The sequence below is a fragment of the Saccopteryx bilineata genome, chromosome 7, assembly GCF_036850765.1.
Source record: "Saccopteryx bilineata isolate mSacBil1 chromosome 7, mSacBil1_pri_phased_curated, whole genome shotgun sequence".
In the NCBI taxonomy this organism is placed as follows: domain Eukaryota; kingdom Metazoa; phylum Chordata; class Mammalia; order Chiroptera; family Emballonuridae; genus Saccopteryx; species Saccopteryx bilineata.
The window spans coordinates 48,601,079-48,619,100 of record NC_089496.1 but is presented as its reverse complement, the minus strand read 5'-3'; the positions used below and the strand labels follow the sequence as shown (position 1 = coordinate 48,619,100).

At 44.2% G+C, this 18,022-nt stretch overlaps 1 protein-coding gene across 1 annotated transcript in view; it reads right to left on the bottom strand.

The window, feature by feature from the left end:
- Window positions 1–1,908: 1,908 nt before the first annotated feature.
- The window catches only part of AVL9 (AVL9 cell migration associated), a 39,366-nt gene continuing 23,252 nt past the window's right edge, over window positions 1,909–18,022 (bottom strand). The window contains exons 11-16 of the mRNA XM_066239036.1: window positions 16,100–16,234; window positions 14,762–14,981; window positions 12,017–12,134; window positions 8,399–8,452; window positions 7,834–7,922; window positions 1,909–4,164 (exon numbers count right to left, since the gene is read on the bottom strand). Of these exons, the coding sequence (XP_066095133.1) occupies window positions 4,049–4,164; window positions 7,834–7,922; window positions 8,399–8,452; window positions 12,017–12,134; window positions 14,762–14,981; window positions 16,100–16,234 (732 nt within the window). The 3' untranslated portion in view covers window positions 1,909–4,048. The remainder of the gene's footprint in view (window positions 4,165–7,833; window positions 7,923–8,398; window positions 8,453–12,016; window positions 12,135–14,761; window positions 14,982–16,099; window positions 16,235–18,022) is intronic.

The following is an 18,022-nucleotide window of genomic DNA, read 5'->3' as shown; positions in this document are numbered from 1 at the left end:
ATACTTCCAGTGAGATTTTTAAGTACCTTACTCCTCAGCCTTGCAGGCACTGCTTACTTCTCCTCCTTCTTCCTAATTTGCTTTCTCCCTGCCTTTCCAAACTGTATTATTCTCAGAAAAATCTAATGCCTCACAGAGATCCCAGGATGCAAGATTAGGTTGCGGAAATCACACCATATGGTCTGGTTTGTGCCCAAAGACATTGCTGCTGTTTCTTAAAAAGGACATCAATGGGGATTATTTTAAAGCATGGGGTCTAATAAGTGACTGATGGGTTTGGGGACAGACTATACTGGTTATATGCACCAAAGGCAGATGCAGAATAACTCTAAGCCTTGTCTTGATATGCATGCAACCTTTTCTGTTCACCTCATCCAAGACACAGCAGCTTTAACTCTTTTTCCTTACCTATGTCACTGTCATTACTGTATGCCAGGGATTTTTTCCAAACACTACTTCTTTTCTAAAAAAAAATTTTTTAAATCATTTTAGAGAGGAAGGCAGCGAGAGAGACAGGACCATCAATCTGTCCTTGTGTGTGGAACGATGACTCCACCACCTGGGTGCATCCAGACAACGCTCCAACCAACCGAGCGACCTGGCCAGGGCTCCACACACTACTTTTTTTTTTTTTAATTATTTTATTTTATTTTATTTATTTATTTTTAGAGAGGAGAGAGAGACAGAGAGAGAGAAGGGGGGAGGAGCAGGAAGCATCAACTCCCATATGTGCCTTGACCAGGCAAGCCCAGGGTTTCGAACCGGTGACCTCAGCATTTCCAGGTCGACGCTTTATCCACTGCGCCACCACAGGTCAGGCTCCACACACTACTTTTAAGTCACTAGACAAACAGGCCACCACCAAGCTGCAGATGCGCTCAGTGTGTTTGACACACCTTGAAAAGGCCTGGCTGACCCTGGTTCCCTCAGGCCTACTGACAGACACTCAGTACTTAGAAATAAAAGCATCGAGCAAGGGTGGCAACCAAAGGTGGCAAACACCTTTACAGCGACGTGCCTGAGACGGCCCCGTGTCGGCTCCTATGGCCCACAGAGCCAGTGGCTGAAGAGAGGCCACTGCTTCAGTCTGGAGGCCAAGCCCAAGCACACAGGCTCCCAGGATGAGCAGCCAGGCTCCTGCCTTCAGCTGTGCTGGCTGTCCAGGGCTCCTGCCAACCACATCCTGAAGACCTCTGGTCCTGAAAACCCTCACACCTTCCACAACCTGAAGGAAAGAGAGTTACGGTCTTTTGACCACTTTTTTTTTTTTTTTTTTTTTTTTTTCTTTTCATTTTTCTGAAGCTGGAAACAGGGAAAGACAGTCAGACAGGCTCCCGCATGCGCCCGACCGGGATCCACCCGGCACGCCCACCAGGGGCGGTGCTCTGCCCCCCAGGGGGCGATGCTCTGCCCATCCTGGGCGTCGCCATATTGCGACCAGAGCCACTCTAGCGCCTGAGGCAGAGGCCAAGGAGCCATCCCCAGCGCCCGGGCCATCCTTGCTCCAATGGAGCCTTGGCTGCGGGAGGGGAAGAGAGAGACAGAGAGGAAAGCGCGGCGGAGGGGTGGAGAAGCAAATGGGCGCTTCTCCTATGTGCCCTGGCCGGGAATTGAACCCGGGTCCTCCGCACGCTAGGCCGACGCTCTACCGCTGAGCCAACCGGCCAGGGCGCCTTGACCACTTCTTTGACAAAAGTACTATGTTCCGCGTGGCCTGTGGTGGCGCAGTGGATAGTGTCGACCTGGAACACTGAGGTCACTGGTTAGATACCCTGGGCTTGCCCGGTCAAGGCAGCTATGACAAGCACTGAGCAATTAAAGTGAAGCAACTATGCACTGATTGATACCTCTCACTCCCTGCTCCTCTCTCTGTAAAATCAGTAAATATAATCTTTAAAAAAAAAAGTGCTGCCTTCTGAAATACTCATTTTATGTTAAAAGCCAGTTAAATGACTACTTTGAGCTCTTAACTAGAAACACTAAGAGAAAGTTCATTTAGGGTGGATATTAAAAAGGGGAACATGGGATACTAAGGCAAAGTTAGATTTCACATAGCTTTTTACTTCGGTGGGATTCCAAAGTGTGGATGACCCAAGTACACAAGCCACACAGACTGAACGATGGCCCAGTAGCTGCTGGCCGACCCCTTGCAGAGCTACACTGTGACTATCTGGCCGTTGACAGGTAATAGTCGCACACTAATACACTGTCACTCCAACCAATGATGTGGCCTCATGAAACAAAAGGTTAGAAGGGATGTTTTGTAGTCTCAGTGTGACACTGATTAGAGTACCTTGTAAGGGTCTGTTTGGTATTCTCTTAAAGTAGTATTTCCTGAGGTTAACTTTCCTAGCAGAAGTGGAATTAATGGAGTAAGCCCTTTAGTTTATTATCACTGAATTATTTTTTTATATAATTAAACACTGTTTATATTTATTTTTAATTTTTAAAATTTTATTGAATTTATTGGGGTGACACTGATAAAATATAGGTTTCAGGTATACAATCTATACTACTTTGTCTGCATGTTGTCTTGTGTGTCCACCTTTAGATTTGTTAGACTTGTGTTGAAACATAAGCTGGAAAATTTGGGGATGTTTAGATTATGTCTCTGACCATTTCACTTGCCTTAGAAGGATGTAGGTCACATTAACGTTTCCTAAGGGATGAGTCAAATATAACAAAGTGTCATCCTCCTTTTCCCAACGCTCTTTACATCATCAGTAGATTATACTCACTACGTATCTTCCAAGTATCCTTTGTTACTGAACAAGCAGTGGCTTCCCTGTGAAGACTCCCTGCGCACACCCATCCAATGTCCCCATGAACAGCGAACAAGAGCTGAGTGTGCAGACACTGGGGTCCGGCTGTGGCAAAGTCTTCGGTAGAGAGCACAGGTGTGCACACGTCTAAGACGAAAGCAGATGTCCCTGATGAAACACGACTGGTGTGGCGTAGTTCCCTTGTCCTGCTCCTCGCTTCCTCACGTGAGCTAAGGTGAGATTTCTATTTAATATTTACAGATGGTCTTGCTTTCCTTTGAAAATTACTTTTGGGCAGGACTGACTACAGGAGGGTTTTCCATCAAAGGAGCAAAGCCCAAGTGCCTAGAGAAGCTTTATGAAGAGTAAGACTAAGAAAACACCTGTGGTCCGTAAACACCCAATGGAAAACTGTTCAAAAGAAGAAACAGAAGGCACAAACTGTGGGTTTAAAATGGTTGTAAAAGATTGCAGAGTCGACAGAACTAACACCCTGATCTTTTAAAATCTTGCCCTAAATATGTATGTTCAACCGCTCCAACACAGCGGTACCTGTCACTATGCTATTTCTCTGCACAGCTACTTGAACAATTAGAAGAGAAGGCAAAAGCACAGCGACACTCCTTGATGCTTCGCAGCAAATGCTTAGGATTGGAAACGAATAAATTAAACAGGAAACAAAACACTCCATCCTCAGATCTACCACCTGGGACTTCCACGTCAACAGGAGGAAGGCAACTAATAGTTTGTCGGTAGAAAACCAACCAATCTACAACAAAAATCATCCTATAACTAAGCAAAATAATAACCAAGGGCTGGACTATATGGCCCCTTAACTTTATAAGCACATGTAGGCCAACTTTAGAGAAATTAAAATTCTAATATAACAATTTTAGCCCTAATAAATTACAGTGACCATCCAGCTATTCAAACGGAAAAACAGAACAAAATTTTCATAAGTAAAAACTTTCCTAAAGTAAACAAATATATAACTATCAGAACTCGAAAAATCATTAGAAGGGACACTGTGTTTCAATCAGGCTCAGACTGAAATAAAAGTAGTCAATTTAAACCCCAACCTGGACGCCATCCCTGCTACGGTTGTGAGTTCATCTTTTCAGCATCCTGTGACATTCATTTAGACAGAGGTGACCGTCCATGTAAACAGTTCGACGCATCGGTCCCCTGCTGTGGACCCGTGGCCGATGAGGAGGAACAGTCCGGAGCAGCAGACAGTCAGGGAACACTTAAACCTAAGAAAGCAGCAGCAGCCTGTGGCCGGCCACTCAGGGCTTCCCGCTGGGCGGCTCGGGGAGACTCTGAGGGCTGGGACCGGTGAAAGTGGACAGCCACGAGGACATGGCTGTCTTTGCGCTGGAAAGAGCTCCTCCGACGGACTGCCCTGGAAGGAAGGAGGGAAAACAAAAGGAAAACCGCCTTCACTCGTGTTAAGAGACCAAGAAAAACCAATGCTGATCGAATACATGGTAATTTACAGTAATACATTGATATGTTAATAGTTATTAAAATGCCATTTAAATTTCTAGTTTCAAAACAGTCCTTCTCCATGAGACAGTCTGATAGGAAATGGGATGATTTCTGGGTGTAAGAGCCAGCCAGCTCCTAAGCATCCTGGAGGTACTCAGCAAATTCCCTCCTCAATGCCCACATGCTTGGCCAGTGTCCAGTGCGGCTGTGCATTAGAACCACGCGGAGAGCTGAACATGTCCATGTGCTCTTTGTACTCTAAATCGGAGCTGATTACTGATAACCACACACCTAGGCAAGAGTGGATGGGCTGCTTTAGGGAAATTTGCTTGCGAACAATGTTGCATTATATGAAGACACGCAGAGCTCCACCTGCCTCAGGTCTGTTTTGTTTTAAAGAACATTATTTCAAAAGTTGACACTAAAGTGAAATTATTTACGTTGTATCACATACTCCCTCTATTCTTGGAGAGGGGAGTGTAGAAGAGCAGAACTGACCTTAGAATTTACATATCAGCTGCAGCATCGTTGAAAATTAAGTTTAAAAAAATTAAAAAAAAATTAAAAAAAACAAAAAACTAAGAATTACAAATAAGTCAAATGCATAATGTTGCATGGAAGAAAATGATACCTCAAATGATTAATGTTGCATGGAATAAAATGTTAAATCCCATTCCTTTGTAACAAAATGAACCAAGTGATAGGGGCTATGTGCTCCCTGTTTGTCTTCTAAGACGAGTCTGTAGACTGGTTCTCTCACCCTGCCTATCTCCAGGTATTTAATTTTTTTTTTTTTTAAGATTTTATTTATTCATTATAGAGAGGGGACAGAGAAAGAGAGAGAGAGAGAGAGAGAGAGAGAGAGGGGAGGAGCAGGAAGCATCAACTCCCATATGTGCCTTGACCAGGCAAGCCCAGGGTTTTGAACCAGCAACCTCAGCATTTCCAGGTTGACGCTTTATCCACTGCGCCACCACAGGTCAGGCTCTCCAGGTATTTAGACAGTAAAGCTATGAGGACCCCTGCAGAGAGATCACCCTGTCCGGGGCTCCTGAACTGTGTTCAGTATGGGTTAGTCAGTTTCTATCAGGAGCTAAGTCCTATTGTTACATATTGATGTGACAAAGCAAATGTAAATAATTGGTAAATCCTGAGATAACTGGGGATTCCTGTAAACTGTTGTACCATTTCTTTAAGTTTTAAATTATATATTAAAAATAAAAAGACAGCCTTGGCTGGATAGCTCAGTTGGTTAGAGCAGTGGTTCCCAACCTTTTTTGGGCTACGGACTGGTTTAATGTCAGAAAATATTTTCACGGACCAGCCTTTAGGGTGGGACGGATAAATGCACAAAATAAAATTATGCGACTGGCGTAAAAACTGTGATATTTTTAAATATAATTGTTGAACTTACGAGACAAGTGTCAAGAGTGAGTCTTAGACGGATATAACAGAGGGAATCTGGTCATTTTTAAAAAATAAAACATCGTTCAGACTTAAATATAAATAAAACGGAAATAATGTAAGTTATTTATTCTTTCTCTGTGGACCGGTACCAAATGGCCCACAGACCATTACCAGTCCGCAGCCCGGGGGTTGGGGACCACTGGGTTAGAGCATTATTCCAAAACAGAGGTTGCTGGTTCCATCACTGGTCAGGGCACATACAGAAACAGATCTATGTTCCTCTCTGTCTCTTTCTGTCTCTCTCCCCCTTCCTTTCTTGCTAAAATCAATAAACATTTTTTTAAAAAATAAGAAGGTAAATACATAGAAAAGGAGGAACGGCCCTGGCCGGTTGGCTCAGCGGTAGAGCGTCAGCCTGGTGTGCGGGGGACCCAGGTTCGATTCCCGACCAGGGCACATAGGAGAAGCGCCCATTTGCTTCTCCACCCCCCCCTCCTTCCTCTCTGTCTGTCTCTTCCCCTCCCGCAGCCAAGGCTCCATTGCAGCAAAGATGGCCCGGGCGCTGGGGATGGCTCCTTGGCCTCTGCCCCAGGCACTAGAGTGGCTCTGGTCGGCGGCGGAGCGATGCCCCAGAGGGGCAGAGCATCACCCCCTGGTGGGCAGAGCGTCGCCCCTGGTGGGCGTGCCGGGTGGATCCCGGTCGGGCGCATGCGGGAGTCTGTCTGTCTCTCCCCGTTTCCAGCTTCAGAAAAATACAAAAAAAAAAAATAATAATAATAAAAGAAAAGGAGGAACAAGAAATTTCTTCAGAACGGACATGAAACTATCCTAAAAATTTTTAAGTAAAAAAAGGAAGGTGCAGAAGAGTATATATAGCATACCATTTGTGGCTTTGGTAGCAGGGAATACTGGCATCACTGAATGAGTTAGGGAATATTCCCTTATCCACCACTTTTTGAAAGAGTTTGTATAAAGTTACTATAAACCCTTAAATGTCTGATAAAATTTGCCTGACCAGGCAGTGATGCAGTGGATAGAGCGTCGGACTGGGATGCCGAGGACCCAGGTTCAAGACCCCGAGGTCGCCAGCTTGAGTGCGGGCTCATCTGGTTTGAGCAAAGCTCACCAGCTTGGACCCAAAGTCGCTCGGTCTGCTGAAGGCCCACGGTCAAGGCACATATGAGAAAGCAATCAATCAACAACTAAGGCAGGGGTAGTCAACCTTTTTATACCTACCGCCCACTTTTGTATCTCTGTTAGTAGTAAAATTTTCTAACCGCCCACCAGTTCCACAGTAATGGTGATTTATAAAGTAGGGAAGTAACTTTACTTTATAAAATTTATAAAGCAGAGTTACAGCAAGTTAAAGCATATTATAATAATTACTTATCAAGCAAGTACTTTATGTTTGATTTTCGCTAAGTTTGGCAGAATAAATCTTTATAAAACAACTTACTATAGTTAAATCTTATCTTTTTATTTATACTTTGGTTGCTCTGCTACCACCCACCATGAAAGCTGGAACGCCCACTAGTGGGCAGTAGGGACCAGGTTGACTACCACTGAACTAAAGTGTCACAACAAAAAACTGATGAGTGATGCTTCTCATCTCTCTCCGTTCCTATCTGTCTGTCCCTATCTATCCCTCTCTCTGTCTCTGTAAAAAAAAAAAAAAAAAAATCATATGGAAAGCCATTTGGGACCGGGTTAAATTAAAAACTTTGCCACAAGGTTTTTAAATATTTAATTCTATTTATTTAATAGATAATAGGGCTATTCAGATTTTCTATTTCTTATTGAGTCAGTTTTGAAAACTGAGTCTTTCATAGAACTTGTATATTTCATCTAAGTTGAACTATGGAGGGAAACTCCAGTGAAGCCTGAATCCTGGTAATGGAACAGTGAACTCATCAAAAAATGCTGTCACCCCTACATTAGATGTGGCAAAAATTTGCTCAACTTTGATATTATCTCGTGCCACACTTTTAAAAAAAAAAACAAATAAGACAAAAATTAAAAACAAAACAAAAACTTCTGTATTCCACTATGGGAATCACCTTGTATTATTACGTGATACACAATCTCTACAACTTTACATTTTTATCAATGACATATTGAGAGCCCAGAAGAGAGGTGTTAGGATTCCAATCCATTCTTAGCTAAATGTATGCCTTACCTACAGCTTTTCCTGTTTGTACAACATTCCGGCTGGTTGTGACCATGACACTGCCAATTTTCTTGCCACGTTCACTGTTTTGAACAGAACTGAGTAAAGGAAAGAAGTGTTAAACACAATTTAAAAATAATATCTCCCTCACACACACCACCATCCCCCAAATGAATTATTGAGAAAAGAAAAATTATTCATTATTATGTCTTAATCTGCCAACATTTTAAGCATGCAAATTTTCAGAAAATACTGAACAAAAATGCAGATGAACTAGAAAGTGGTAAGGACGTAGGGTGTGTGGTAAACTCTCCCAACAGTCATGAGTTGCCAACACTACTGCACCAGCATAAAAGCAGCGAACGCTGGGATCAGTTCACACCGCTCCTCAGGGAACAGCAGTGTTTTCACTCTGACACAGACACCGCTGAGCTGGGGACTGTTATGAGCATGTTTGGTTACTATTTGAAGCTCAAGTCTATCAAGTGGAGAAAAACAATTCCCAATTAGCAATGCGACACATGGCATCAATTCAGACGTAAGAATTTTCCTAGTGCGTTCTCGAAATACTCACTGTGAGAATCTTAACTTCATGTCTGACACGGAGTACTGCCCTTGGAAGGGATGGCTGTAAAACAAAGTTGAGTTTGGACTGTGAGTGTTTTACCAATAAAACTGCGAAACAGAGTTGTCACAGGGAGCATCAGTGAGCCTTGCGGGGCGACCCTGCACCCGTCACCCACGGGCTTGACCACAGCTCTCTGCCCAGAGCCCCAGGGGCCTCTGAGCGGGTCTCCTCCCTCGTGAAATAGGGTGTTTTTCTGCGGTGTGTGTGTGTGTGTTAGTGATGGTGATTTATTTGGCTGGGGGGCTCAATTATCAACATTTTTTAGAACGCTCCTCCCTAGGACAGTCAGGGTTAAAGTCTGGGACTGAGGCCATGGCCATGGACCACAGCCTGAATCTGGCTGTCTTACAAACGTGTGCCATTGGTCACGCAAAGGCTGTGGACAGATGTGTAAAATCTGTACTTTCTATTAGAAAAACAACTCCAAAGGCAGGGCTTAAAATATATTTAAAAGGCAAAAAGTGTGTGTACATATATATGCACACACTCACACATATATAGATATATATAAACAGGCATCTTTAACTGAAGTTACAGTATGAAAGGAGTCAATAAATATCCAAATTCTTATCTCATACTCAGGGGGGTCTCCCTGTCAATGTGTAACAAAGAAAGTGACCCTTGTGAAATCTGTAGCGTATTATAAAAACATCAAAATGTTATTTTATAGCTTTTCAAATGACAAATCTCTTTACTATCCATACAATGCATGTTAATAATCTTCCCCCCCCCCTGGATTCCTGAATCACAGGCTGAAAAAAATGGAAAGATTACATAATCATTCTTGATATTCTGGGAAAGGAGGGCGTATACCTGCCGCTTATGAAGGGAGTCAGCAGACTGCCCTCTCTGATCTCGAGTGGAGAAGGGGAGCCACACACTCATGTCTTACAGTTGGTGTGCAGCACTTCTCAGTTATGCCCCCGATAACCGGAGACTGCATGCTTTGTTTGAATTTGGGGAACTCTGCTGATCGTCATACCTGCACGACTTCCTGGATATATATTTCAGGTCCTTCTGCAGCTTCCTCTTTAATCTAAATAACCTCACTTATTTATACTTTTCTTTAAACTATTTTTTAAAAGATTTTATTTATTGGTTTTAGAAAGAGAGAGAGAAAGGTGGGGTGGGGGAGGAGCGGGAAGCATCAAATCGTCATTGCTCCTTGTGTGTGCCCTGACCCTGCAAGCCCAGGGACTTGAACCGGCGACCTAGGCATTCCCGGTTGACGCTTTATCCACTGTACCACCACAGGTCAGGCTTATTTACACGTTTTCAAAGTACTGTTTTACATTCTTTAAAAACCTATGCCAGCTAAGCCTCTTATGGATTTGCAATAAAATCTATAGAGCTGGTTCAAGTTAAAGGCACTCTGGCAGATGTGTGAGTGGATAGAGATCTGAGCGGGTTATCAGGGCCACGGGAAAAGATGTGGGACCCCCCCCTGCTGCGCTGTGGACGATCCAGGCAGACCCCACCCCCAGCCCAGCACTGCCACAGCACTGCCAGGGGCTGACCAACCCACATCTGCTTCCACTCATCGCTCTTTAGAACACAGGCCTTGTGGTTAGCGACGGAGAATACGCCAAAGTCTCAGCCCTTTCATTTAATACTATTAACATTTTTGCCTTGTAATTCTCTGTTTTCACCACATTCAAATGACAACATAGGTTTCTGCTTTTGCTCAGTATGATGACTAAATTCACCAAAATTGGTGCTGAACCTAGTCATTTTTCTTTTTTTTTAGGGGCCTAGGACAGGAGAAGCAGCAGGAGAGAGCGGGGCGGGGCTGCCTGGCTCTTAGGAACGTCAGGGGAAAGCAGTGAGCCAGGGCTGCTGTCGGCTCCTTGGGGAGGCAGAGAAAAGGGGCCTCGGGGACCGGTTCAGGGGTCAGCCTGGGACGGGACCGGACGAGCTGCTGCTGCCCGCCGCTCCCCTGGTTGCAGGTCTCCTGGGGACCCCTACAGTTCAGGAGATGCATGCCTGTGGGGGAAGCAGAGAGGGCAGGAAAGGCATGGGCGTGCTCCCAGTGGGGAGAGCATGCCTCATTTCTGACAGATATAAAATTTAATAGACATGTTCTCTAGAACCCTGCTATGCTACCTCATTCTTTTTGTTTCTTTTCTTTTTTAGAGAGGAGAGGGAGAGAGAGAGAAGGGGGGAGGAGCTGGAAGCATCAACTCCCATATGTGCCTTGACCAGGCAAGCCCAGGGTTTCGAACCGGCGACCTCAGCATTTCCAGGTCGAGGCTTTATCCCACTGCGCCACCACAGGTCAGGCCTTTTTGTTTCTTTAAAGATTTTATTTATTAATTTCAGAGGTATGAGAGAAAAAGAGAGAGAGGTAGAGCACTTGGGGGGGGGGGCAGGAAGCATCACTCTGTAGCAAGCCCAGGGTTTTGCACCGGGGACCTCAGTGTTCCAAGTGGACACTTTATCCACTGCGCCACCACAGGCCAGGTGACACCATCTCATTTTTGTCGATGCTCCCCAAGTTCCTATGACACAAACATCTGGATTTTTCTGTGTGGGAAGGAATATCCCTTCTAGCATCACTGATACCATACCTGCAGGCAGCTAAGTCCCTAGCTTCCAAATAATATGGTAGTCAGTACAAAATTGATTTTTGTTCGATTCCCACCAAGTAAAAGCTTAAAATACAAAGGAAAACATTCAGTGTATGCTTGTATCATAAAAAAACCCAAACCAAAACAAAACAAAAAAACTCCAACATTTAAAACTTCTAATTTGGAAAAAAATAAGGTCCCAGCCTGTACACACTGTATCAATTGATCTCCCTAGACTCGAGCCTGTTCCCTCCACACAAAGAGGACATTATTTTCAAATGTCTTTCAGGCCAAAGTCTGTCTAGTCAACATTCAATATTGTGACAGGAATTAAATTTTGTTGAATTTTAGCATCTCATATGGAAGCTAGTTTTGACCACATATATAGGTGTTCAAATATCAACTTTAGTTTTTCATACTTCATGGTTTAAAATAACCTCAGTTTAAAAAAAAAAAGGTAGAATAACCTCTCAGTTTAACCAGTGGTTATTTCCGTCTTGTTTGACCGTCTGCTGAAGCACAGGTCCAGCCCTGGCCGGGCAGCTCAGTTGGTTAGACTTAGAGCATCCACCGACTCACCAAGGTTGCAGGTTCAATCCCCAGTCAGGGCACATAGATGCATAAATAAGTAAAACAACAAATTGATATATCTCTCTCTCAAATCAATAAATAAAAATTAAAGAGATTTCTAAAGTCCAGGTCCAGGGGGAGGGGGAGGGGGAGGAGACCCATATGTACTGAGCATCACTATGGACCAGCACTTCCTGTCTGAATTACCAGAGGGCTGGGGCAAGCGTCCGGACTTCCAAAACGCTTTGTGCTTTCTGAGTAAGAAGTGTGAATACGAAACTGTTTCCAGCTGCTTTTCTGGACCTGGGAGCCTTTACAATCTACTTCAGGAGAGTCCTCAAGACAAGTCAGGACAGCATTTTCACTAGAGGGGGCACAGGAGGCCAGGTACTGTGTGCTCTGCCTGCCGGTCTGGAGATGTGCTTACTGAGGGCTTATTTCCGTGAGGGCCGGGTGCTTGTTGCTGTTCCACACTCTGTAGTTGTGAGTGTTCTTCCACGCGGTGACGAAGGTCGTCCCGTAGTCCGACAGTATCTTCTCATTATCTGTCAAGTAAATATTTGAAAGTTGAGCTGGACTGTAGCCAGTCAGGGGTGTGAAGATGAGCAACCAGAAAGGGTAAAGGAATAGTTTCTCCCCCGTCGCGCCCCTGGTTTTGGGGGAGGGAGTCTACCAGGTGTCAGGAGCCTTGGGTCTACTAGCTCCAAGTGTCCTGTTAAGAAGAAGAAGCTGTGTGGCCTTTGGCAAGTCACTTGAATCGCTCAGAACTTCCTTTTCCCAACTGGAAAAGAGGTTGGACCCAGACTGTCCAAGGCTCCTGCAACTCCAGAGTATGTCCACATCCTCCTTCCCAAGGTTAGGAGGCACAGTACTGTTTACTAAACAGAACGACAGCCTGGACAGTGAGCACACACACTCGCGTTTACATAGGGGGCGGGCAAGTAGGGTACCTTTCTAGCTTCTCACAGATGCCGTATGTCCTAAGAAAAGCACTGGAATGAACATCATTTGGTTCTTTCAGCCACTATTTTCTCTTCTTTAGCCTCTGTCTCACTATCTGGTGGAGGTCATTCTATAGTTTCCGTGTGTTTCGCTGTCAAAATACTTCAGACAAGGGAATTTCTGTATTTAACGTTGGAAACTGTGGCGTTCTCTGTATCATGGGGAAATGTCAATGCAGAGCATTTCTTCTACTTGGAAGAAGAGAAAAGGGTTGGAGAACTGATTCCAATGGCTAGTGCTGCATATTCTAACTGCAAGTTGCTTGCATTCAAGGTGAAGCATGACGTTTGTTCCTGGGAAAGAGAAGGATCCACTTGGTTCCAAGCGTAGCACAAGGAAGTTCTTTTAAGAACTTATTCTTCAAACAGGGCATTGGGCTGAACTTCCGCTAACAGCATGGAACTGAGCCAGACTACAAGGGCTTAAATACCAGCTCCGTCTCTTACCAGGAGGGGGAGTAAGCCATTTAAATAACCTTCCTGTGCCTCATATTCTCTTCTGTAAAATGAGGGTGACAAGGAGTCTACCTCTAGGATTGTTGTGAAGATGGCGTGAGTTAGTAGATGTGACCTCAAAACAGGTTCCCGCATGGACTAAATGGGCCCCTCTCCCCAATAAAAAGCTAGCTGCTCTTATTCGGTTCTTACAGCTACCTGGGCCAATATTTTTTCAAAGGTCAATTAATTACACGAAGACTCATGCCTGGTGGAGACTGGAGTTTCTTACTAGATGACCACACGACTTTGGGTTACAGGACTGGATTGGGGTGTCTCAGCTGCTCTATTTGCAGAAGAAACAGATGTTTAAAAATATCCCATTAACAAATAAGACCTTGCTCTGTAGCTTTCCTTCCCCCGTGAAGAACACGCCTGAAGCCTGGGTTTAAACTCTCTGTGTACTGTGTGAAGACGGGTGGGAGGTGGCAGTGGTGGGTTGGTTTAGAAACCCCACTGACACAGCCATGGAAAGTCCCCAGTGCCACTGTGGAGCTACACACTTAGAAATGGTTAAGATGGTTAAGTTTTAGGTTATGTGTATTTTACAATTAAAACAAACAAAAAAACAGTAGTAGAGATCATTGAAAAAAAAAGGAAAAAAGAAAACCTCAACACTCTTTTAACAATGACAACAATGAATCCTTGACTGCCTGCTGAATGTCTGGACCGTAGGTGTCCGTGAAACAAGCTCATCACGGAGCCTCACTGTGTCTCCTTATGTTTCTTTTCCTGTGGGAACTGAGATAGTTCTTATACAGGAGTGATCTGTGTTTACCTGCTCCATTCTAACCATTGAAAAGGAATAGTATTTCTTAGAATGGGAATAACTTTGAAGGACTAATAATCACTCAGGTGATTTTTTCACTTTTTTGTATTTCCCTCTTGTCCCTTCGCATAGCTTAAAAGCATATAAGCAGTGTTTATGAGTAGCCCCCAAATACCGGTCTGTCTTTCCATATGGCGAAACACTAAGCGGTAAAAGTGGCAACTGTCCTTATATATACATTTGTTTCTGTTGCAAAGAAAAACAAAGCTTTAAAACCATGTATAATAGGATCCTTTTTTTTTTTTTTTTTTTTTTTTTTTTGTATTTTTCCAAAACTGGAAACGGGGAGAGACAGTCAGACAGACTCCCGCATGCGCTGGACCGGGATCCACCCGGCACGCCCACCAGGGGGCAATGCTCTGCCCCTCCGGGGCGTTGCTCTGTCATGACCAGAGCCACTCTAGTGCCTGGGGCAGAGGCCAAGGAGCCATCCCCAGCTCCCAGGCCATCTTTGCTCCAAGGGAGCCTCGCTGCGGGAGGGGAAGAGAGAGACAGAGAGGAAGGAGAGGGGTAGAGGTGGAGAAGCAGATGGGCGCTTCTCCTGTGTGCCCTGGCCGGGAATCGAACCCGGGACCCCTGCACGCCAGGCCGACGCTCTACCACTGAGCCAACCGGCCAGGGCGAATAGGATCCATTTTTTAAAAAAGCACCACAAATACCACGAAACTAAAATCCAAAACAGGTGCATAGAAAAGGTCTGGAAGGATGTAAGGTACTCAAAATGCTAAGAGTAGTTACCTCTGTACCAGGGAATTACAGGCAATTTTTCTATAATGAACATGTATCTCTTATGTAATTCAAACACTGCAATTGCTACAAAACGACAAGGTGGCAGTGTGCTCCTTACCTAACTGCAGCGTGGCCGCCAGCAGTGCGTGGATGTACACTGCAAACTGGGCTCGGATCCACTCGTCCCCGCCCTCCCAGCCGGTGCCGTCCAGAAACACGTCATCCCGGTTCTCGGTCACGTGCCTCACCAGGTAATCTGCGAACCTGAGGTCCGCAGTGGTGGGGTTCAGCAGCTTCCTGAGTTCTGGGTCGTGGATCTGCACCAGGGCTTCTTCTACCTAGGGGGGACCCAGGCACAGGTCAGAGCCGGGCATTCACGCTGACATCATGCCACACTTTCAAGAGTAACCACTGGGGAGTTGGAGCGGGAAATGAAAAATATGAGCAACAGCATTCTCAAAAGGCGAGCCTAAGAAAGAGGTGTTTACACTCAAGTGTTTTTCTTTCTACATTTAAAAAACGACTTATTTCCTATGTTCAGAAAATATATGCATATTTAATTTCAAATTACAAAAGTAATTCATATTTAAAAAAATATAGAAATGTATAGTATCACCTTTATCACACAACCAGAAATGAATATAATTAAGTAGAATTCCTTCAAAATTTTTCCTTTGAGTGCACAGATATTCTGGAATACTTTTATTGTGTAATATTTGAAATGTAAATAAGTATGTGTAACTTACAGGTTAGTTTTAAAGTATAATAAACCAAATACCTATGAATCCGCCCGCCAACTTCAGAACTAGAATGTGACCAGTACTGCTGAGGCAGCCTTGTGGGCCTCCCATCTGCCTTGGAAGATGTGTATATATTTTTCTTCCTCAAAACACCTAAAGCTTTGAACCCCAATTTTTCACTTATATATTATAAACATTTCCCCAGGAAGCACGTCTCTCTCTCCTTTCTAAAAAACCTTAGGGTAGCTTAAATCCTCCTCCCCTGCTTAAAAAATTACTTCAACTGTAAAGTTGAACAAATGATTTAAATTTCTTATCTATTGATAAGAGGTCAAACATCTCTAGCTTCTTGCTCTTGATAGCGGAAGAGCATTAAACAGGCTAGCAGTATTTAAATTATTTAAACAATAAACACGTTTTAATTGTAAGGCTGCAGTGGGACAACACTGCCCGGGTTGGGACCCTGGCTCACCCACACTTGCTGTTTGATCTCTCTGTTGTTTTGCTCTCGCGGGTATCAAACGGGCAGGAACAATACCTATTGTAGAGGCTGTTGTGAGAATTAGATCAGCAAATATACCGGTGGCTCCGGGGACGCCTGGCACGGGGAGCAGTTATTACCACTATGAGTGTTATCCCTGTGCCCTCATGATTCCATGTAAGAAATGAAAACAGGGACAGCGGGGTCAGGGCCTGGCACTCGTACAGACACCTACCTCCACAATGGCGTCACTGAGGTGTTTCTGTTGTCGGAAAAGGATGTTCGTCGCTCCAGCAACAAATCCCCGGACGGTGACATCAGAGAGGAGGTGATGCTGCTGCAGGGCCATGTAAGGCAAGCACAGATACCCCTACGAGCGAGCGCAGGGGTGACACTGAGTTAGAGAAGCCGGCAGTGTGGTGACCACCTCTCTCTGAGCGCCCAGCGAGCTAGTGGTGGGAAGAGAAACCCCCAGCCTTCTCCCGCTGCCACCCCGTCCCCAAGGCAGCTGACCTTGGACTCACTACAGAGACGTTCCTGAGGACCCTCAGCTTGCGACTGCATGGAGACCACCTGCTAAGGTCGTCCAGGAAGGGTCAACCTCAGCAAAGTAGTCTAACGTGAAGGTTGTCTCACTTGAGCACTCTGTTTCTCGGTTCAAATTAAAAGCCTCCCCACTAACTATTCAAATTAAAAGCCTCCCCAGTAACTAGCAAAAATAAATCCAAGTCTGTGACTTAGCGATACTCAGTAAGGTGCTTCTGAACCCGTACTCTCTGCTGACTACAGGCTGGAAGGACCCCGGCACCTCAGAGTAATGCACACGGCTGGTCCAGGGTGCAGGGTTCACGCTTTACTTTATGTGATACATATTTTAAAACAAACTCCCCCCACCCCCGTCCGCTAACTCCCTGTTTATAAACATAAACATTACAATAATGAATGCACTTTCAAACAGAATACTCACTCCCCCAGCTAGAATCCTTGATAAAGGCACTCTCAGAATTGCTAATTATTAGAGATTTATATTGCAAAACAGTAATAAAAGAATTTTTTTTTCCAGAATGTTATATAGTTGGAATCATATAGTATGTAGCCTTTCTGACTGGCCTCTTAGACTAAGCAGTATACATTTAAAGTTAGTCATGTCTTTTTTTTAATGGCTTGATAGCTCATTTCTTTTTTTTTTTTTTTTTTTTTTTTTTTTTTAACAGGAACAGAGAGAGAGTCAGAGAGAGGGATAGACAGGGACAGACACGAATGGAGAGAGATGAGAAGCATCAATCATCAGTTTTTCGTTGTAACACCTTAGTTGTTCATTGATTGCTTTCTCATATGTGCCTTGACTGCGTAATAAAAGAATTTAATTGCTCATAGTATTACATTCATAATTTATACTGTAAGAGAACACAGGTCTATTGTCAACAGTGGAATCCTGGCGAAGTCTATAACATCATGAAAACTCAGAAGTATGTGTTTTAAAAATCAACAGTTCAAAGCCTTTTAAGAATATAAAAAAATCCTTTCCTTAAAAATACGTATTCATACTCTTTGACCCAGCATTCTACTTCTTCTAATTTATCCTACAGATACACCTGCTCATGTATGAGATTTGTAAGAAGTTATTTATCGCATCATTGTTTATTATAGCATAAGACTGCAATCCTCCCTGACTGGGTAGGTCAGTTACAGCATCTTCCCGATAAAGCAAGGTTGCCAGTTCAATCCCCGGTCAGGGCACACACAAAAATCAACCAATGTGCCTGCCCTGTGGTGGCGCAGTGGATCAAGTGTCGACCTGGTCCCAAACCCCGAGACTGCCTGGTCAAGGTGGTTACAAGAAACAACTTCCAGTCGATGCTTCCCGCTCTCCCCCAAACCTTTCTTTCTCTCTCTCTAAAAATCAATAAATAAAATCTTTAAAACAGAAAGTCAACCAATGAATGCATAAAATGGAACAATAAACGGATGTTTCTCTCTTTCCCTTTCTCTCAATAAATTTAAAAAAATTCTAAAAGACCAGAATCCTAATTATTCAAAAAAGAGTAAGAGGCATAAAAATAGGGAAACACCTATGCATTTATTTATACATAAACTACCCCTAGAGGGAAACAGAAGACAGTGACAATGTTGGTGGCCACAGGAGAGGGCGGATGAG